The sequence below is a fragment of the Lissotriton helveticus genome, chromosome 3_2 (genome assembly GCF_964261635.1).
Source record: "Lissotriton helveticus chromosome 3_2, aLisHel1.1, whole genome shotgun sequence".
Lineage (NCBI taxonomy): Eukaryota > Metazoa > Chordata > Amphibia > Caudata > Salamandridae > Lissotriton > Lissotriton helveticus.
Genome location: NC_136062.1, coordinates 485,476,220 through 485,499,272, shown reverse-complemented (window position 1 = coordinate 485,499,272; position 23,053 = coordinate 485,476,220). Strand labels below are relative to the sequence as shown.

Sequence of the window (23,053 nt, the reverse complement as noted above, 5' to 3'; positions counted from 1 at the left end):
AGATGCATATTACACTTTCCCATCATGGATACTATGCATTCTGTAGTTCCGCTTTCCACCAGGATCCGTAGCACTCCATAACATTCCATGGAACTCATTCCATTTGCCACTGTAAGTTTGTTGGGCATCCCTGCGTCTTGTAAATCCTTCTTTCAACCTCTATACACCAATCCGAATTGGTGCTCCAAACATTAACTTTAGGACACAATCTATTTCCCTATAGTCTTGTGGAATTGCTCCTGGTCACTTCATCATTGAGAACCCCTCTGTGGTCTTCCTGAAAGGATTGACCTTAGCAAGCCTGCCTCTGCTTTCTGAATTCTCAGCTAAAGTACTCCTATGAAGCTTTGGTCCTTATACCAACCATCTCTAGATTGTTTGGGCTTCTAGAGACCGTGGTGAGTAATAAGGCAAGGTGTCTTAATTATTCAAATAACACATTGTGATGTCTGCCTGAAAAAGAAGGGATTTTGTCCTGTGCGATGGAAGAAACCCCGTCCGATCTCGATGGACCGCTCTCAGTTCCGACAGTTTGATATATGAACTTTTTTTTACCATGTCCCACCCAACTAGGAGACTGTGTGTATGCCCAGCTCTGGAGTGAACTGTCTGCCGACTGAGATCTGATGGAGTGGAACTCCCTTGAAGAGATTGCTTGTTCTTCTTCCCCAGGGAAAAGACTGGATTGCTCAGTGGGACAATGTTACTTACACTCAGAGCTGCCCTACAGTTGACACCATTGTTCTTCCAGACACTGATGTAGTGGTCTCCTAGAAGTCTGGCATGACCGACTAGTAAAAGGCATGAGACCACCTATTTTAGTGACAATCTGGTCCAGTGCAACATCTAACTTGTAGATGAGACTGTCCTCTGAAGGAAACACTTTCACTTTTGTAACATGGACGTCAAAGATCGTTCGCAAGTAGGGAATCATTTGAAGTGGGGTGGCCGCTGATTTCTTTATATTGACGTGCAGATCCAGGTGGAAAAAGTTTTTCGGAGCATGGTGGAAAGGAGACCAAATTTCTTGTACTGCAGCTTTTATCAGCCTGTTTAGAGAGGTGTAGATGTACAGGCCGTATCGTCAGAAAAGTGCCCCAACCTCCATGTAGGAAGCTGGCTCTTTATATAGCATTCTAAAGAGTCCAGGTATTCCCTTATCAGTGGACGGGGGCTTGCCCTAGCAATCCCGAGGTGTTCTCTTAGGAGAGAGTGCAGTCGAGCAGCCTTGGGCTTATCAGAGTAGTGTTAGACATTCGATGTATCCAAAATAAATGATACACAGGACTCAATAAGGGGGGGCCACGCCAATTTATAAAAATAGCACATATCTTTATATAACTTTATCCACCAAGATCATCCTAATCAGGTAAGTACATTTTGAGCTGGGAGTTTTTTCAGCTTTTTAAAAATACACTTGGTGACATTTCTGAAGCATTAATGTTATCCTGTGTAGTTAAGACATACACTGCAAATAGGTGCTTCACAGTGACTTACCTGGGCTACAGCACAACTGCACAGGGTTGGCTATAAAACCTACCAAATAGAGGCTGTCCCTTCTCTGAGAGGTCGTGCATCTGGTGGCCTCTTAGTGTGGGTCAATGTTTCCATTAAGCTAACTATTAAAATGATTAACACCGACTCCCCAGACATTCTCTGTCTGGAAATAAGAACAGTGGATAATAGGACATTTCATTTATTTAACGTTTATAACAGCCCCCAATCCTCCCACAAGGAATCCATATGTATAGGGAAGTTGGAGTCGCTTGTGGATTCACTAAAATCAGAGTCTGGTGTTATTTTATGTGGAGACTTGAACTGTAACTTTGAACCTATCTCAGGGATTTCCGCTCTGTTTAAGGAGGAGGACACTGCTAATGCAATACCTGCCCTGAGTGATAATTGTATGGTTGCTGGTACAACATTGGCCCTACAAATCACACGCTTCCTGACCTCACACGGACTGAGAGCATGTAATGGACGTATGCCTTCAGATAGCCCAAAAGCCCCTACATTTAAGAGGTAATTATGGGAGTAAATTGGACTATGTTATCGTCTCCTTTGATCTCTGGCCTTTTACAGTGGATCTAAAAGTCACAGAAAGATACGAAAGTGACCACTACCCCTTAGAAATGAGTTTTTTACTAAGCCTGGTTATGGAGCCTGACAACAGGGAGGGTGATCAAAGTACAGCAACCTCAACCACTACTGATAACATTGTCCTTAGTAACAATCGTAGGGCGGTTAAATGGGCATTTGTGTTAGAAAAAGAGGACCTACTGGCCAATATTTACCGTGCTTTTGTAGATACCCTGATTCAATATTGCCCCTTTAGCTGCTCCCCTAAAGAATTTATCGATCTACATAAATCCCTTTTCAGCCAATTATTAGAAATCCTTACTAGGAAACCAAAAAGAGGTGCAGGTAGGACTAGTGCAAAATCTTTAGGCAAACCTTGGTATAACAAGGAATGCCGCCTCGCCAAAACTGCACTGATTAATGCTGTTAAAGGGGAAAGTCCATTAATAGCTAGAGAGCAAAGAAAGGCCTATAACAAAATAATATTAAAAGCTAAATCCTCATGGGATGAGGAATTGTGGCTCAATATGTTAATAGCCGCTAAAACAAAGGACCAGAAACAATTCTGGGAATTGGCAGCTAAAGAAAATAAACGAGAGAAAGGTTTCAGGGAGGTCTATTTAGATGAAGACACTTGGGTCAAGCACTTTTCGTTATTGTATGCAGCCAAAACCCCGACCGAGGTAGCAAACGACGTACCCCCCCCTAAAATATCAGCTAACACTCAGCAGGTAGTGTTCACCTTACAAGAAACAGAGGCAGCAATTATTTCAATCAAGAAAGGGAAGGCGCCAGGGCTTGATAGAATCCCTGGTGACCTGTATTTGCATGACATTGAAGTCTGGGCACCCTACCTAAATCACTTATTTAACATGATTACAGCTAGTGAGCACATTCCAGATACTTGGAATGGCGCAGAAATCATCACCATTTTTAAAAAAGGGGATCGTGGTGATCCAGCAAATTACCGCCCCATTAGTCTTTTAGATATTACGCAAAAAATATATGCTAGGCATATTCTTAATAGAATAAATTCATGGTTGGAAGAGGAGTCAATTTTATCTAAATACCAGGCGGGATTCCGAAGCAAAACAAGTACTATAGACCAAGTATTCAGGCTATGCTGCTTGTATTGGAAGTATGTCATCATGCGCAAAGGTCACTTGTATGTGACCTTTGTCGACTTACGAGCAGCATTCGATCTCATCCCACGAGATCTACTTTGGGAAACCCTGAATAGGCAAGGGCTGCCTGACGACTTATTAAAACTAGTAATAGGATTGCATCGGGAGAATTACGCTAAGGTTAGATGGGGCCCAAACTGAGAACTCACACACCCAATCCCAATAAAACGGGGAGTGCGGCAGGGCTGCGTCTTGGCCCCCACCCTATTCTCCCTCTATGTAAACGACATTGCAACCTACATGGAAGATTGCGACAATGATTCTCCTCGACTGGGAGGGGAACGCGTTGCGTCCCTCCTCTTCGCGGATGACACAATCCTAATATCGCAAACGCCACATGGCCTACAGATCCTATTAGACAGGTTTCAACAGTACTGTATCCATAAAGGATTAGAAATCAACATAAAAAAAACAAAATACATGGCGTTGAACCCGCACAAAACTTTTAAAAAAGAATTTAATGTTGAATGGGCAAAGATTAGACTACGAGCACAGTTTTACCTACCTGGGGGTACTGATGGACTCCGCAATGGGCTGGGGTCCACAATTGGAAAAATCTAAATTGGTGTTCAGACAAAACTGCTACCCAATCACACAGAGATATAACAAAAGTGTAAACAAAGCAGTTACTCCCGCGATAGAGCTTTTTAGATATAAGGTACAATCTGCCTCCCTGTACGGGGCAGAAATCTGGGGTCCAATATGTAAAAAATCTTTTGAAGTATTGGAAAACAAATTTGTCAGGGGACTATTAAAAATTCCAACTAACACCCCCCTGATACCCCTATATTTAGATCTTAACATCAAACACACAGACCAGCATGCTATATTGAGACCATTGCTGATGTGGATCAGATTATGGACAACCATAGAACTATCTGACTACAGAAATGGCCTGAAGGAAGTTTTAGAGTTGGATAGAGATAATAAGATTTTTTGGTTTAAGCATGTGAAAAACTGGCTTACCAAGCTTGGATTAGCACACTTTTGGAACGAGCCGGAATCTCTAAACATAAACTCCAAGAAAATTGTTAAACTAAGCTTCTGGTCATATGTGAACTATGATTCTGTGTATTCGAGAACCCATGGCCCCCTTACTGAAAAATTTCTACTGGCAAAAAATGAGGTTCTATTCGAACAATTTCTAGATGAAATTCAACCCCCACTGGCAAAATCCCTATATCTAAAATTTAGGTACGGAACGCTGAGGATAAAAGTAACTGAGAAAAGATGGGGGAAGTCTGATAAAGAGCATTGTACTTTGTGCACCGATAACCAAAGGGAGGACATTTTCCACATATTGTTCTTTTGCCCTAGTTATGACAAAGCTAGGAAAAAATGGATAGTCCCCCTGTGCCGCAATCTTGGCTCATCCTCCCATAGGGAAGCGGGCAGAATCCTAACTATGGACACCAGTCAAGTAATCGTGTTCGGTATTAGCAAATTCCTATTGTCCACCTATTTTGTAAGAAGGAAACTATCTCTTCCATTTTAAATTAGACTCCCCGGAACCATGAATAAAGCCAATGTATAGCATTTTAATCTTGGTTGTAAATTCAATTTAATGTTTTTTAACTTTTCTACTCTTTTTAAAATATTTTTATATTTATTTGATACTGTGCCAAACTAAATTATATATTATGTGCTCTATTGAGGAAATACTTGCCAAGGTGTTAAATTGACGAAATGTAGAAGTAATGTAATACTAGGGTGCCCTTATAATGAAGATTTCATTGTTGTATGTCTTATAATGTACTGTATATCTTATTGTATCTTTTATGTTGCAATGCAACGAAATAAAGATTGAATTGAATTGAATTGAATTGACTTACAGGACTAATCTCCTGGACGTAAGGTAAGCATGTGGCAAGGACCAAGGTAGCACCAGCAGGTCACCTTGGGCAGCTCTGGGGTAGCCGGGTGCAGGGGTGCATTGCAGCGTCTGGTGCCCAATGTTTTCCTATAGGGAGAAAACATGGACTGCATTCAGGCACTTCAGGGAGACTTACGTTACCAATATCCTGGACTTCAGGTGCGTATAGGGCAAGGTCCAAGGCCACACCAACCGGTCACCTCGGAGGGTCTGGGACGTCCATGTTCACAGATGTATCAGTGTTGGGTGTCCTATTCCTTTTAATGGGGAATAGTCTGGTTACAGAGGCGGCTGCAAGCAGGGAGTGAGACCAGTCGGGCTGAACCAAAATGGCGGCCCAGGTCTGACGATGCTCGGTGATGTGGGGACACCATTGGTCCTCTTTTACTTGGGCCAGGACGGCCGGGTGTTGTGGTGTTCTGAAGCTTCTGGTTTTCATCATCCAGACACCCACAGAAGAGGTGGCATGTGTAACGAGGCTGCAGGAAGCGTTGGTGAATCCACTGTTGGCAAACACAAGAATGCTTTGTCGCTGGAGGGTTGTGGGACCACGCTTGCTCACTTCAACTCTGGCTAGGGGGTATGGGTGCAGTGGTGCCTTCCAGTGTCTGGTTGACGGCTGTCCAGAGTCCTCACCGTTTTTTTGGAGTGCCTGCAAGATTAAGGGAAGCAGCTCAGCTACTCGACAGGAATTCCTCAGTCTTGGTTGAAGGCAGGTAGTCCTCCCAGGCATTTGGAGGCACAGGAGCTGCAGGACAAGTTTGGTGGGAACAGTAGACCGGCTAGACCGGCTGGCAGGGTTGGCACCAAGTCAGTTGCTTCTTCAGTCATTGCTTCTCATGGCTCATCAGTGTCCTTCTTTCAGGTCGGCTGGAATCTCATTTCCTGATGCCAGTGGCTCCACTAAATACTAGATTTAGGGCTGTTACGCCCCCCTCCCTTCCCCCTTCTTTATGACCACTAAGTGGGCATAACTCTGTCCCAGAGTTCCTAATTCTGCTATCCCCAAGATGGCATACTTTTACATTTCATATCCACATCTGGTAGCCCACCTTAGGGGTGGAATTAGCCTGAGCATAGACACGCCACTCTGATCACCGGTCCAGGTGCCAAATGGTCACAGGGGTTGGCAACCCCTCATCTCTGAGAGAAGCCACATTTTTATACCAAAGGTGATGGGCTCTTTGAATCTCCCTTCTTTAGAATGCTAGTTTTTAGGTCATCCTGTTGGAAATGAGGTGTAAAACCTTCCAGCACAAGCTTTATTCCTGAGAGCATAGTCCTTGCCCCTGGGGCGGGTGTCAAACTAGTCTGTGGTGGCAACTGGTCAGAACCAGTGAGCCAGCGCACTAGTAGTTGGTAATTATTTATTTATTTTGAGAATTTTATACAGCGCGAACAAGATCTTTGCAGATATCAGAGCGCTTTACAAGTACAAATACAAAGTAAAAATACAAAGTAATAAAGCGTATATACAAAGTGATATATGAGGTAGTTAGGTACAAGGTGCTAGTTACATAGGTAGGTCAAAGGACATGAGGTAGGTCATAGGTGTGGTAGTGTAGGTACACTGAGAGTAGACAAACAATTGCGTCAATAGCATAAAGTGCGATACCAAGGAGCATATACTTGCTTAAGCGTGTTTAGAGTATTTAGAGTTTAAAGGTGGGCCAAGTTGAGGTGGGTGTGTGCAGGATGTATAGTCCCACAGGTGCGACAGTAGAAGGGATGTAAAGATCGTTGAGGTCGAGAGGGTAAAGTGTGCAAAGTCAACCAGGTGCGTCAACAATATAACAATATACATAATCAGCCAGGTGCATCGAACATTATAACAAAATACAAAGAGTGAGCGTATACAATTACATAATTCGATAATACGGGTGGTGCAATAGGCCAAGGTCGGGCAGGCCTTACAGAGCAGATTTATGAGTGATACGGAGTGATAGGTCATGTGTATTTTGCCATGAGGATCGCTTTAACTTCTTTCTTAAAGATTGTGTTGGAGGAGATGAGCCTTGTTTCAGGAGGGAGAGAGTTCCAGATCCTGGGTGCCATTCCTGAAAAGGAGCGTTTATACGTTTTTTCCTTCCGAAATCTTCGAGGTTTCAGCAAAAGATTGTTTGTGCTTCTAGTAGTTCGGGAGCCACCCGAAATTGTCAATTTTTGAGTGAGGTAGGCGGGTGAATTCAGATGCACAGCCTTGTGTGTCATGCATGCGATTTTCAGTTGAATTCTGGCTTCAAAAGGTAGCCAGTTCAGTGATTTAAAGTCCGGGGAGATATGCGAGTGTTTTTTTGAGCCTGTGACGAGTCTCGCTGCGGCGTTAAGGGACGCTCTTAGGGGTGCCGTTGTAGTTAGGGGGAGCCCGCAGAGGGCGGTGCTACCGTATTCTATGTGCGGGATGACTAAAGATTGAACTGCAGTTTGGAAGTCTTTGGCAGGAAGGAAAGGTTTAAGTTTTCTCAGGGTATTGATTTGGAAGTTCGCTACTTTGGTTGCCTTGCTGATGTGCTGCTGCATGTTGAGATTGGTGTCAAGTGTTATGCCTAAAGATTTTGCTGAGTCTACTACGATGGGCTGTACATTTAGAGCCGTTAATTGCTTAAGCCATGTTTGAGCCGTGGATATTTTAGCGGGAGGTGAGATCAGGAGGAACTCGGTCTTCAGAGCATTGAATTTGAGGTGATTCTCAGCAAGCCAGGATTGGGTGTTTCTGATCGTGGTGTTCAGCAGCATGATGTCCTTGGGAGATTGTATTTTGAGATAAAGTTGGGTGTCGTCGGCATACATGTGAAAGTGCACATTAGAGGCCTGTAACAACGTAGTGAGAGGTTCCATAACGAGGTTGAACAGTGTTGGGGAGAGGGAGGATCCTTGAGGGACGCCTAGCGATACAGGTACCGGAGAGGACAGCAGGTTGTTGCTTTTGATTCTTTGTGTCCGGTTGTGTAGAAATGAGGTGAACCACTTTAGAACAGTCTCAGATATGCCCATTCTTGTGTTTAACAGTTCGAGTAAGTTCTCATGTTTAACTGTATCGAATGCTGAGGAGAGATCCAGAAGGATGAGGAGACAGGTATCGTTTTGGTCTAGGATTTGGAGGGCATCGTCCACTATGTGAGTCATGGCAGTTTCGGTACTGTGCCCTGCTCGGAAGCCTGACTGATGAGTGTTTAGGAGATCAAACTTATCTATGTGTTTAGTCAATTGTAGTTGTACGCATTTTTCCAACAGTTTAGCGAGAGTGGGAATGTTTGTAATAGGTCGGTAATTGTTTAGATCAGTGGGGGTCTGCTGTTGGTTTTTTTAGTAGCGGTGTGACTTGCCCTACTTTGAGGGCGTTGGGGATGGATCCTTGTTGAAGAGAGCTATTGATAATCTTAGACCAGAGTGGGAGAAGCCATGGGGAAAAGTCTTTTACAGCGTTAGCAGGAAGGGGGTCAGAGAGGTGATTGGAAGGTTTCAAGGCGCTGAGCAGTCTGCCAATTTCTTCTACGGAGTAAGTGTCAAAGGATGACCAAGTAGCATTGTTCTTAGGTTGAGGCACTGCTGTGTGACGGGGGTTGGAGTACAGGATAGCGTCATTGAGGAGATCGCTTCTTATTCTCTCAGTTTTTTGGATAAAGAAGGCAGAGAAGTCTTCGCAGGAAGGAGTAACGTCCATGGAGCTGATTGTCTGGGGTTGCTCTTTGGATTGTGTTCTGACTAACTCAAACAGTTTTCTTGGACGGTTTTTAGCTTGGGCGAGCTGGAGGCTGAAGAAGTCTCTTTTTGAGCGTTTTATTTTCCTGAAGTAGGCGTTTCTCTGTTTCTTTAGACTTTTTAGGTGCACTGCAGAGGGGGCTGACCTCCAGGTGCGCTCTGCCATTCGCATCGCCCGTCTATCCTCATTGAGGCTTCCGTCATACCATGGGTTGGAAGTCTTCTTGGACGAGACTCTTTTTTAGTTGCATGGGCGCCACCTCATCGATTATTGTGGACATAGTATTGAGATAGTGGTCAGTCAGGTAGGTTTTCGAGGCGCACCTCTAAGGTGCCCCTGATTGCATGTATTAATCCATCACTGAGCTTCATGTTAGCTTATTAATACAAGATGTTTGATACCAAACATCTTTGATTTCAGTGAAGCCATCGTGTTGCTGCGTTCTGAACTCTGTAGCCTCTGTATTTCTGACTTGTTTGCTCCCCGATACAGTGAGCAGGCGTAGTCAAGTTTTGCCATAATCAGGGCCTGGATGATCTGCCTGGTATGGGCATCAAGGAAGCCCAGGATGGGTTTAAGTCCTCGCAACAATCCGAAGCAGGTTGCTGCTGCTTCTTAGTTTGAGTCTGAAAGTTAAGTGAGGCAACCATCCAGACCTCTAGATTCTTCTCTGTTTGATTGGAGTGGGGGCAGGGGCAGGGCCTAGGCTCTTAGCCACCAGAGCTCGTTTCATAGACCATGTCCCTTTCCCACCAACACCTCCGACTTGTTGGCATTCAGTTGGAGACAGTTGGCGGTCATCCACTCGGCGACTGCCGAGAGATCACCCTGAAATTTCATGGCGTCCTACTTGGAGTCACTCAAGAGAGCCACCACCAACTGTGTGTCGTTGGCGTAGGAGATCATGGTCAGCTCTCTGCTCTTGGCTACTCCGGCCAGAGGTTGAACATACAGATTGAAAAGCAGGGGGCTCAGGGAAGAGCCCTGTGGTACCCCTTGCCTTATGGGAAGGATGCTAGAAGTAAAGGGGGGAGCTATCGCCTGAAACATCCTGTCCGCAAGGAAAGATGCCAGCCACTTCAAGGCTGAGCCAGTGGCTCCAGCCTCCTCCAGGCGTCGAAGCAGAATGGCGTTGGACACCATGTCGAACGCGGCACTAATATCCAGAAGGATCAGTACCGACGTCTGCCCAGCATCTAGAGCTTTCCAGAGACGTTCATTCGCGGTCCAGAGTGCCGACTCTGTGCTGTGGCCAGGGCAAAAAACATTTTGGGAGGAGTTGAGCCTGTTTGAATTTAGGTGTTCCGTGAGGAGGGAGTTAACATAGGCTTTCATGATCTTTGCAGCCCAGGGTAGAAGGGAAATTGGCCGGAAGTTTTTTGTTTTTTTTAGGGTCTAAGGAAGGTTTTTTTGGGCAGCGGTATCACCCTGGCCTGCTTCCAAGCTGTAGGTACGACAGCTGAGCTGAGGGACCCATTGATCACTTGTTCCAAAGGATGTAGGATAGTGGGCAGAATTTTCCGAAATTGGTCATGCTTCAGTGGATTGGCTGGAGAGCCCGACTTGATTTTAGAGCAATGAGTGAGTAATAGATCCTGAGGAATAGGGGAAAATGCCTCTAGTGAACATTGGTGTGATTCCAAAATACCCCGGGGTGCCAGGTTGGACCTTAGGGAAGCGTTTATAAATTTCTTCTACCTTCCAGACAAAGTAGGCGGCAAGCTCTTCCCACTGCTGATCAGAGGTGATCAGTGGTCCTGCAGCGTTTTTCTGAGTTTCAAGGCCTGAGACTATCAAAGATGCTCTTCGCCGGGTTAGTACTCTTGCTGATTTGCTCAGCATAATATGCTGCGCGCTCAACTTGGATGGCCCTGTGATAACTCCTTACGGCAGCCCAGTGGTGAACCTTAGAGGTCAGATCATCATCCCTTCTCCAGGTTCTCTCCTACTTTTTACAGATTTTACGCAAGGCAGCATATTTAGTGTTGTACCATGGGCTAGATTTGGATTGACAATTCATGGACAGTTTACCTGGGATTAGGCTATCCAAGGGATGTTGGTAAAGACCAAGTTAGCCTCATTGGGGTCAGCTGGGAAAGCTGGAGAGGTGGGTTTAGAATTGGTCCCAATTCAGTTTGTCAAGGGCCTTTGAGAGAACATTTTCGCTAAGTTACGCTCTGGCGTGACGCCCTGAATGGAGAAGGGGACTAGAAAATAATCCGATCAACCATCGGGACAGGGGGGTCGGACAGTAAGAGAAGGTATGTTTGTAAAAACTGGGGCCAATAGGTGGCCAGCAGAGTGCGTAGGACTGGAGACCCGTTGGTCGAGCTGACATGCTGCAAGATTGGCCAAAGAATTATGCACTTATGTGTCGGTGATTATCCAGATTAAGATCTCCTGTGACTGTGAAATTAGAAGCATTGATCGCCAGGGCACTGACTTTCTCGGTAAGAGCTTCCCTGAACACTTTTGAGGGACCCGGGGTTGGTAGATTAGTAAACCTGTCAGTGTTGGGATTGAGGGTGATTTTAAAATGGGCACATTCGCAACGGGCTGCTTTATAAACGTGCCAGGATAGCCAGTTTTAATAATGACCGCAATGCCCCCGCCTCTTGTTGCCCTGTTTGAGGGTATGTATCTTATGCATCAGTTTGCGGGTCCCCGAAGCACTACTGCTTTGCCAGTCAAGACCTTCAAGGTGGACCTTTTGCCCGCTTTTCTGCAGGACTTTTTAGTTTGAACCATTTGAAAGACCCACCACCTTGGGAGGTTCTGCTTTAGTACTATTCAGAAGGTGGGGACTCCGCTGGTAAAAATATCTATCAGAAGCTAATGTTACTTCACTTTGCTAACTTGCTCTAGTTAATACCATGACTAACCACAGCTTCTTCACTACCTCCCCTCCCCCCGCCCCTCCCTTATGTGGTATAGACTAGTCTCTCTAAAAATATCCAAATCTAGGAATTTGCACTGTTTCCTTTTGCTGATGAGCTCTGCATCTGAGGGTGTGCTAATATTTGTGAAAGAAATACACCTTTGCCTAGTTTGGTGTTCTTATATGCTGGTCAGCTCCTCTTTTCTCCTCTTTACACGGAAACATGCTGCTCCACCTACGGCTCACATGATCACTGCTTTAGAGTTTTCTGAATCCAGTCTGGCGCCCCGGGGGAGTTACAAAGGTAGGAATCTGCTGTTACAGTGAGTTTCCACAGGAAAGACCTTGACTAAGTGCAATTCACTTGTGAATGGATTCCATCTTTCCGGGGGATTTCACAGGATTGAATTTCCCCATTGAAGATGAAAAGCCACGAAAGGTTCTTCCAAAGTGCTGCTTTAGTTTTGGACAGTGGGATTTCTGCTTCATTTTGTTAGTGGTCCTTATCTACTCTAGTGTCTTGATTAGTAATTCTGTTGTTGATGTGCTTCTTGTTCTATCACTCCTGTAGGTTGTGCCAACTATTTTGGAGAAGTTTAAGGAGAAAAAACCTCATGTGGTTCAGGCCTTACAGGAAGCCATTGACGCCATCTTCCTGACTGTGAGTAAATAACAAGTCATGTGTTCATCTGATTTTGGTATGGTTGCCTGTGGTATCCTTCTTTGTCTTCATACATCTGCCTTAGCAATGTTCTTTCTCTTGCAGACCACGCTGCAGACCATCAGCGAAGATGTTCTCGCTGTCATGGACAATAAAAACCCATCCATCAAACAGCAGACCTCTCTCTTCCTCGCTAGAAGCTTTCGCCACTGCTTGCCCTCAGCTCTGCCCAAGAGCCTGCTGAAGCCCTTCTGTGCTGCTCTGCTCAAGGTAAACATGAGCTTATCTGTGGCTTAGTTTAGAAGAGAGCTAAGGCGTTGCGTGTAGTTGAAGCAAAGGTCTTCAAATGTTGCATCATTTTGTTTTTCTTTCGACGTAGCTATACCATCAGGGCTTTGGGACGCCTTAGCTGCTCATTTCCACTCCTGGCTAAACCAGTTTTAGAATGTTGGTAAGCCTGAATGAGTCCACTTCAAGTGAGATGTAATAGCCAAGCCTCAACTCTCCGGTCTAAGAAATGTGTTCACCACATACCACCTGTAGTTGCAGCTTGAATGTTGAGGCTTAAGCCCCTCCTTCCTTAGCTTAGTAAATTTGAGCCAACCAGCCGTGTTTTATAGACGGCCCTGCTATTTTCCTCTTGCGACTCACAAGATGCCTTCTCTCTGGGCATTGCTCCCATCCTCTTAACTCAGGGGATGCAGTTACTGGTGGAATTAGCAGCATCTTTGGTTAAATAAAAGTGTAGAATCCCACATTCTCTTGCCCTGCGTTGTATTCACTTTATTGTGGAAGAAACCACATTGTGAGTGTATACATCTGTAGTAACTATATTGCAAAGGTGCAAAATCCTGAGGAAAGACGGCCCGAACCACCCTGGAGGAGGCCTCTCCATTGTCCACAAAAGCTCCCTCCGACTGACAACCTCCACCTCGAACGACTCCTCGCCCCCCACCCCATGGAGCACATCCATTTCCAGATCCAGCCCAACCTCAGTACGACTCTACGCGGAACCCTCGCCTACAGACCTCCCGCTCCCCACTCACAAACACCATCTCTGAATACATCACACCCTACGCCCTCACCTCAGCGGACTACTCATTGCTCTGAGACCTGAACTTCAGCAATCCCAACTCCACTGCCCTCCTAGAGAACCTTGCCAACATCGGACTGAAGCAACTGATCACCACCCTCACCCACATGGCAGGACATACCCTCGATCCCATCTTCGCCGGAGGGAACACTCACTTCAGCCACACCACTCAACCCCTCTGGACGGACCACCCCTGCGTCAATTTCTTCTTGAAACCCACAAAACCAATAGAATGCCCTGACCAGGTGGATCTCAGCCGCCTAGAACAACTTAGCCCCAGTAAAGTTAGGCGGAGCCCCCAGAAACTCTGTCGCCCCCTCGTTCTCTGAGGAGCTTAGAGCAGAAAAAAGTAAATGTAAACGGAAAGAACGCCTGTGGAGGAAAGAATATTGTCCTTTGGCTAAATTGACTTCGAAGGACGCTCTAAAAGAACATAAATTGATGTCGGCTGCTAAAAGTGACAACTTTGTAAATCGAATTAATACTGCGGAGATCTCCTGCAAAGACATTTTTAGTATAGTTAGCTCTTTTACTAAACCAATAGCACTTGAAAGTAAGATACCACTATCACCGTCGTTATGAGCTAAACTGTTGGATTTCTTTGTGAAAAGAATCTTGAAGGTATATGATGCCTTCATGTCCAAAGTGAAAACTACTGAATCTGAAGCTATGGAAACCCATAGTGGGGAGGCTTCCCTCTCAGAATTTCCCTCTATCTCTCAACAAGAATCCTTGGCTGAGATCCTGAAATGCAAATCGGGGTCCCCAGAAGATCCATGCCCCCTAAACTGTGGAGCGCAGTGGCCCACATTTCATAATCCCACCCTAAACCTCTTATGGAACAGCTCACTTGCCACTGGCATCTTCCCGCATACTTTGAAACATACCCTGCTCCTGCCTCTTGAAGAAGCCCAATGCTGATCCGGGTGAACCAAACAAATACCGCCCGATTTCACTATTGCCAGCTCTGCCGAAGATGTTGGAAAGATTGGTTCAATGTCAACTGACCAATTTCATTGACAGACACGGCATTTTACACAAATTGCAGTCTGGATTTCGAGCAGGCTTCAGCACTGAGACAGCTTTTCTGGAGGTGCCAGAGTCTATAAGAATGTCGGTGGAAACAAGACCCTCAGCCATGTTAGTGCTGTTGGACTTGGCCGCCGCCTTCGATACAGTGGATCATCTAATCCTACTTGCCAGGCTTAAATGTGCAGCAGTGGAAGTGATGGCTGTTGCCTGGCTAAAGTCTGATCTGAGTGACCGCACGCAAAGGGGCACTCTTCACCCGTTTAAGCCAAACCTTTATGGTGTGGGGTTCCACAGGGATCGGCATTGAGCCCTTTACTTATTTCCTATTTGGCAATCAGCGAAAAGAGGGGGGGCCAGATATATGTTAAAAAGTAATTTCCTACGCGGACGACACCCAGTTGGTATTCTCCTTCATGGACCACTCAACTAACTCCTTTGCCAGATTTAGGTAATGCATGAAGGACATCTCCAGCTGGATAAACAATAAATTAAAGCTCAACACTCAAAAATGGAGGTCATGTTTTTTGTCAAGTTACCCACCTGTTAGCCGAACTGTGGTGGCCGGAGGAAATGGGACTCCCCCATGCCCCCCCCATATGCTCTGCAACCACGGCAAAAGGCCTGGGCGTAAAATGGGAATCCGACCAGTCGTTCTCAACACAAATAAATCACATCCTCTTGCTTAGGTATACTGAAGCCTGAGAATTTCTACACCTATTACAGGTGAGCTGCCGTAGATCCGTTCACACATTTGTGACATCGAGGTTGCACTATGCAAACAGTCTTTACCTGGGGCTGCCTGCATATCTGATCAAGAGATTGCAGATGGTGCAAAATGCTGCTGCGAGATTGACCAGAAGAGTACCTTTTAGACATCACATCTGTCTGCACATCAAACCAATTCCTTGGCTACTTGTAGCCAAACGGATTGAATTCAAGTAGCTAATGGTTGCTTTCAGGGCTCTGAGGCAACTGTCCCAGCTACATTAGGAAACTAATCCACCCCATCATCAAAGACGCTCGATAAGATCGAACTCCTAGAACTTGCTTTGCATACCTCAATAGGCGAAGGTAGATCTTACACAGTGGTTATGAGCAGACTATGGAACTCTGCCGGTACAACTTCACCTAATCCAATCCGGAGTTCAGGAAAGCGCTGAAGACCTGGCTATTCAGCTGGGACACCTTTGTCAGAGGTAGCTGATGCGCTTTATAAAGGTGCTATTATTATTATTATTAAAATCAAGACCTCAGAAGCACGCACTGCCATGATGGAACACCACCAACTCATTAGATCTACGTAGAGAAATTTCATTCAGGACAGAATCTTCCTACTCCAAGGAACTCCTCAACATCATACAAGAATTCACCAGACCCCCACAGCGAAACCTCGGACTACCCTCCCTCCCAGGACCTCTGAAACACCTCCACTCCTTCTTCCACATCAAGATCAGACTCTTTACAACAACTTAGACGACCAAGGCACTGACCCAACACCATCCACAAGCAACGCCGCCCAGCAGACACTCCTCACCTGGACCCCTGTCACCACAGAAGACACAGCAAAGACTATGAAGAGCATCCACTCGGGAGCACCCGCCGACCCCTGCCTGCCATAGATCTTCCACAGAGCTGCCATCGTGCAAGAACTACGACAGACCGTCAAATCCACCCTAGAAACCGGCACGTTCCCCGATGACCGGAAAAGCGTCTAAGTCAAACCCCTCCGCAGACCCGACGGACCTCAAGAAGTACAGGCCCATCTCTATCCTCCCCTTCCACGCTAAAGTCACAGAGACAATCGTCAACATCCAGCTAATACACTCACAGAATCCAACATCCTCGACCCATCCCAAGCCGGTTTCTGCAGCAACCACAGCACTGAGACCTCCCTCCTAGCAGTCACAGGCCACACTGCAAACCCTCATCCAAGTAGACTTCAATGGCTTTCAATACAGTCTCCCACTGTACACCAGCTGCCAGACGGCATGATGCCGGCATACGGGTAATCAACCTAGAATGGTTCCGCTCCTTCCTCTCTGGCAGAATTCAAAGAACAAGACTCCTCTCACCCCCTCCCCCCCGCCCCCCACCCCCATTCCTCTCCAAACCCACACACAGATCAGATCCGAAGTACCCTGAAGATCCTCCATCAACCCCACGCTCTTCAATATCTGCATGGTCCACCTCGCAACCATAGTCAGAAAATATGGACTCAGCATTGCATCCTACACTGACCCAGCTCATCCTCTCCCTCACCAAGGAACCCGGAATCACCAAGCACACATTCCAGGAAGGAATGAAGGACGACTCATCCTGGATGAGAAGCAGCTGCCTGAAGCACAACTCTGGGGAAAAATGGAAGTCCTCATCCTCTGACCCACCCCCACAGTGTGGGCCGACACCTGGTGGCCCCCTCCCTCGGACACCTTCCCACCCCCATGGACCACAATGGCAGCCTCTATATCATACTCTACTCCTCTCACCATGAACTGACAGATAAATGCTGTGTCGTCCATATTTAAACATCCTCCGCATACTCCAAGACCTTCAAGTGGATCCGCCGGAATCCAGAAAGACAGTCACCCACACGCTCCTTACCAGCAGGCTGGACTACGGAAACTCTCCACTCCAGAATCAACAAATCTTTCCTTCACAAAGTCCAGAACACCGCAGCCATACTTGTCCTCAACATCCCATCACACAACCGCATGACCCAGCACCTACGAGACCTCCACTAGCTCTCCGTCAAAGTGACCTTCAAGCTGGTCACATGCCTACAAAGCCCTCCCCAACAACAAAAAGAATCTCCTTCCACCCCCTAAAGAGAAATCTCTGCTCTGCCTACTTAGCTTAGGCTGAAATACCTTGCATCCGTAGTGCCAGAACGGGAGGCATATCCTTCTCCTACATGGCGGCCAAGACCCAGAACAAACTCTCCCTCTGGATCAGATGAAGCCTGACCATGCAAACCTTCAGAGCGGACCTCAAAACCTCCCACTTTGGATAACTTTATAGCTGCCCGAACCTCCTCCGCCAAGCGCCTTGATTCCCTCACGACCCTCACCCCTGATTGATAGCATACACAGATGGGCGCTGTACATCTAAGCAAACAGTGCTCTTTTTTTAGAAAGTTGTTCATGTGTTTGTTTCATGTACTCATCTATATGAAAGGACGTTTGCACATTAACAGCTACATTCTTGTGTTATGTCTAGGTGCTAGTGCCGGGCCAAAATGAATAACCAGGGTAATTGTTTGACCTTGTCGGTGGTTCGCAGACTAAATCCCAGGAGAAGAACAGAACGTGAAACACATGTGCAAGTTCTGTGTGAAAGTACAATGTGGCACAAAAGCAAGTGTGTTTATATAGTAACGTGTGCAGATGAAAATGAGACCTACTTACTCAGTTAAGATAACATAGGGAAAACTACAATGGGCCATGCAGGAAACACACGACAAGTCCCTAAATCTACTTTCTTGACTCAAAGTAGCCCCTTAGTAATAACATTCACCTTTGGGCAAATGTTATAGAAAATATTGTGCTTGGCACATAAATGCTATAAAGCATTTGATGTAGTACTTTTGGCAGAAAGGTGCAACCACCCATCTGTGTATAGAATTTTTTTTAATCTGATGTATAAATAAGCCATCTTTTTTGCCATGACTTGATTGTGGCTGGACATTGAGTTAGGTAATGGTTTGTGGCTGTTCTCCGATTGTTTAGCATCCATGCCACCACTTTAAGTCCCCACTACCTTGTTTGTCTGGTCATTTGATTCTCTCAAGATGGACAGGGTGAGGGGGGGGAGGAAGGGTGTGGAGTGCTCCACTATTGTGTCTCTACACTACCGGTGGTAAGCATCTGAAAACACACCGGACAGTGCGCAGAACTGTTTTTAAACTAGTTTCACTCTGTTCATCTGTTTAACTTTGTGATGTTCCCTTCTCCATCAGGAAATAGTCTGACATTTGTTCTGCTAATGTACAAAATAAATTTTCTAGACAGTTGCACTTGTTTCACCTCTGCTACTAAATTGAGAGTTCTCTTAACAGCCTTGTGCCTTACCAAAAAAAGGTACAAGGCAGTGTAACCTGGTGGTGTGAGGGAAGGTTTTTTTGTGCAGTTGGTGTCCGCCATAAGCCACCTTATTTAAGTTCAAAGCTCGAATACATAGTCTTGGCTTGAATAAGGTACAGGTGCAGACTCATGACGAAACATTAATTTTATAATTTCATTTTGCCTTAAGTTTATACCCTTAGTATTGCATAGCCTGAAGCGTGGGTCTTGGCATCGCTATGTAGTGGTCTTTGTTTATTCTATGCCTGAATCCTCGTGTTCTCTTCTAAATGTAGCAAATCAATGACTCTGCTGCAGAAGTTCGAGATGCAGCCTTCGAAGCACTTGGTACTGTACAGAAGGTAGTGGGAGAGAAAGTGATGGCTGCTTTCCTTGCTGATGTCGATAAGCTGAAGCTGGACAGAGTAAGTACCACAAGTGCATGGTGAAGTGTATGGTTTAGAACTTCAAGTCCTGTCTGTTGTAGAGATGTTCTAAATTTACATTTAATGCAGCTTGCTTCTCCCACTGTCAGTTGTCTTTCTGACCCACAACTTGGGTCCCGCCAGCCAATGATTTACAGTGCAGTTAACCACCTCCTGTTTTTCACTTTGCCAATAATGTATATATGATAGTTATATTTTGTAATTTGATAATGACCGTGTACTGCCTTGGTATTCTGCTTTGGGCTGTTATTGTGAAGTGTTAAAAAATCCTGTCTGATTTTTCCATACTTCAGATCAAAGAGTGTGCCGATAAAGCAGAACTGGCCCATGGCAAGAAGCCTGGGGGGGCTGCTGCATCAGACAAAGAAGTCAAAGTTGCTCCTCCCAGTAAGGCGGCTGCTCCAGTTCTTGGTAGTGGTGACAAGCCCTCTGGTCCACCCAAAAAAACTCCTGCTGTAAAGGTAAGGCAATCTGAGCTGTGCTGATTGCAGTGCTGTTTAAAATGGTCCGAGATTGATGGTCTGCTTTTAAAGGTTTAGATCTCTCCTGCACACTGGAGCACCCTAAGCATGTGATCTTATTCTGTAAGCATTAGTTTTGCAGTGTGTATCTTTTCTGCACTCTCATGCTGTATATTATTCCGTAATCTAGTGGTTGGGCCTGGGACTCTCCTTTTTGTAGTTTTTTTCTCATTTTATTTGTCGGTCACCTGTTGGCACCATTTGGTGCCTAGTCCATCCTTCTGACTTAAGATGCCCGCACTAGAAGCCCCTGTGTGTGGTAGCCATCTTCAGATTCTTTCTTTCCCCTGTTATGTTTGGAAGTACTGCTCAAGACCACGCTGAGAAAAAAGAAGGAAAGCAACAGATCAAAGAAAATTCAAATGTACCACTGTAGCAAAAGGAGAAGGATATTTCCTAAATGTGATTCTCAGATATCCACTGAGAGGCATGGATGTAGTTTGGGGCAAGTGGATGTCCGACTTGGAGGTTGGAGACTGCATAGCAAAGGGGCATCCTGCTCTAGGGCAGATGGAGCATAAGCCCTTTAGGTTTTGTATAGAGTGATACCAGGTTTGCACAGAGGGAGAACCACCAGCTGGGCAACTTATGCCTGCCGAGAGACTACAACAAGAAGGGCTGCAAGGCATTGTAAGAAAGTGCCCTCTTCTCTTCCATGGGATCCTCATCAATGGTCATAAGCACTTGAATATTCCCGCCTATGCGTGGGGACCCCGGAAAACATATAAGAAATGTATCGTGAGCATTCATAATTTATTCCACATTGCGTGACAAAATCGAATTGTTTTTCAGAGTTATGTAACGTTATGAAAACAAAGTTTCATAATTAAATTTAAAAAAATACCATGCCCAAGTGTGTTTAAGTCTCTCAGTTTGTTAATCGCACTGGAGCTAGAGTGAACTCATGATTGTATTTTACAAAACAATTAAACCCAAGTGGGTAAATATTCGCAAATAATGTCTCATTGCCATCTGCTCATTCCAATTCATGGGTATTAGCCACTGGGATATTAGACCCAATAGAGGCTATTACAGAGGAGGATACAGAGGCAACAACACTAAAGGTAGAGGCAGAGGTAACACCTGTACTGCCTCCACTCCCAAACAGTGACTTCCCTCCCCTTCCCCCAGAGCATTCCACTCCTGTCAGGGGGGGAGGGGAGGAGATTACAACAGTTCCTACCCGTCTGGAATTCCATCACAACAGACAGGTGGGTGAGACAAATAGTTCAGTCAGGTTATTGCCTGGAGCTCACTTCCACTCCTCCTACAATGCCACCCAGATAGCGTCCCATGTCACAAGAACAGCACACACTCCTAAAACAAGAAGTGGCCACTCTACTGCAGAAAAATGCATTAGAACCAGTTCCAGTAGACTATCAAAACACAGGAGTGTACTCACTATATTTCCTTATCCCCAAAAAGGACGGCTCCCTCAGACCAATATTAGACCCGAGACTGCTTAATCTTTACAAACAGTCCGACCACTTCCATATGGTCCCATTATAGCAGGTCCTTTCTCTGTTAAAAATGGAGACTTCCTTGAAACCCGTGCTATGCGAATGGCAGAGCGCACATGGAGATCTGCCCCCTCATCACGGCATCGCAAAATACTTAAGAGCAAGAGAAATGCCTACTTTAGGAAAATCAAGCGCGCAAAATCTGACTTCTTCAGCCTTCAACTGGACCAAGCAAAAAACAGACCAAGAAAGCTGTTCGAACTAGTCAAAACTCAAACCAAGACGCAACCCTTACTATCAAACGACACAACAAACGACATCCCACACTGTGAAGACTTTCCTGCTTTCTTTAAGCTAAAGACCGACAACATAAGGAGTGACCTCCTTAATGATGTAAGTCGACACCCGAGCCTCATCAAAAGGCCCGACACCCAACCTAAAAATAATGCTTCCTGGTCGTCTTTCGACACCTACTCTGAAGAAGCAATACACAAACTGCTCGGCACCTTGAAGCCCTCTAATCACCTCACAGACCCACTACCTGCTAATGCTGTTAGAGACTTCACCCCCGTTCTCCTCCCACTCTAAACTAAAATCATTAACCGCTCCCTTCAGCAAGGTCTCATCCCAGACTCCCTCAAAGTGGGGCAAGTCACGCCTATACTCAAGAAACCTACAGCTGACCCGGCTGACTTAAACAACTACCGCCCTATCACTAATATCCCCACTCTGGCCAAGCTACTGGAAAAATGTGTGCAACTCCAACTAACAAAACACATTGACCAGTTCGAACTCCTCGACCCTCATCAATCAGGCTTCCGAGCGAAACACAGCACGGAATCGGCCATGACACATAATTGATGACGCCCTCCAAATACTTGATCGCAACGACTCCTGCCTCCTCATCCTCCTGGACCTCTCCTCAGCATTCGACACGGTCAAACATGAGAATCTATTAGAGCTCCTAAATACCAGAATGGGATTATCCGGGACTGTGCTCAAATGGTTCACTTCCTTCCTACACAACTGATCCCAGAAGTTCAAGATCAACAACGTGCTGTCCTCACCTGTGCTAGTAGATTTAGGCGTCCCACAAGGATCTTTCCTCTCACCCACGCTGTTCAACCTCATCATGGAACCACTCGCTACCTTGCTCCAAGCATCCAATGTACACTTCCATATGTATGCCGATGACACTCAACTTTACCTAAAGGTACAATCCCCGGAAGACATCAAACTTCTGAACTGCACACTTAGAAACACCCAATCGTGGTTGGCCGACAATCACCTCAAACTAAATGCGTTTAAAACTGAGTTCTTCCTGATATCACCCCCTGCGAAAATTACCACCACCCAAATATGGCTCAATCACCTAACAGCACTCAATGTCCGACTCACCATCGTGGACTCTGCGAAATCCTTAGGTATCACACTTGACGCAAAGCTCAATATGCAACAGCACATTAGCAAAGCAACGAAAGGAGCTAACTTCCAAATCAACACACTGAGGAAACTCAAACCTTCCTCCCAGCTAAAGATTTCCTAACTACTGTACAAGCCCTAGTCATCCCCCGCATAGACTATGGAATTGTGGCCCTCAGTGGACTCCCTCAAGCAACAACGGCACCCCTAAGAGCCTCCTTGAATGCTGCCGCGAGACTCCTTTCTGGCTCATGGAAACACTCTCATATAACCCCTGCCTTGAAATCCCTGAAATGGCTTCCCTTTGAAGCCAGAATACAACTGAAAATTGCGGTTATGACACACTCAGCCGTGCACCACAAGGCACCCAACTACCTCACTCAAAAGTTGTCTATATGAGGAGGCACGAGATCCAATAGAAGTACAAAAAGTCTGCTCCTGAAACCTCGCAGATTCCGTAAGGAAAAAACATACAAACACTCCTTCTCAGGAATGGCACCCAGGATCTGTAATGCACTCCCTCCTGAAACCAGGCTTATCTCCTCCACTGCACTCTTCAAGAAAGAAGTGAAAGCCATCCTTATGGCCAAGTTCACCTGATCCTGATCCTGATCCTGTTGCTGCTCAGAGACTTTGCACCGAT

The 23,053-nt window shown here is 45.8% G+C and overlaps 1 protein-coding gene across 6 annotated transcripts in view; it reads left to right on the top strand.

Annotated features, from left to right (window-relative positions):
• CKAP5 (cytoskeleton associated protein 5) overlaps positions 1–23,053 on the top strand; it is a 722,261-nt gene that overhangs the window by 151,877 nt on the left and 547,331 nt on the right. For all 6 annotated transcript variants that reach the window (XM_078684427.1, XM_078684424.1, XM_078684429.1 and 3 more), the window contains exons 10-13: positions 12,289–12,378; positions 12,484–12,648; positions 18,858–18,986; positions 19,301–19,468. In XM_078684427.1, coding sequence (XP_078540553.1) covers positions 12,289–12,378; positions 12,484–12,648; positions 18,858–18,986; positions 19,301–19,468 — 552 coding nt within the window. The remainder of the gene's footprint in view (positions 1–12,288; positions 12,379–12,483; positions 12,649–18,857; positions 18,987–19,300; positions 19,469–23,053) is intronic.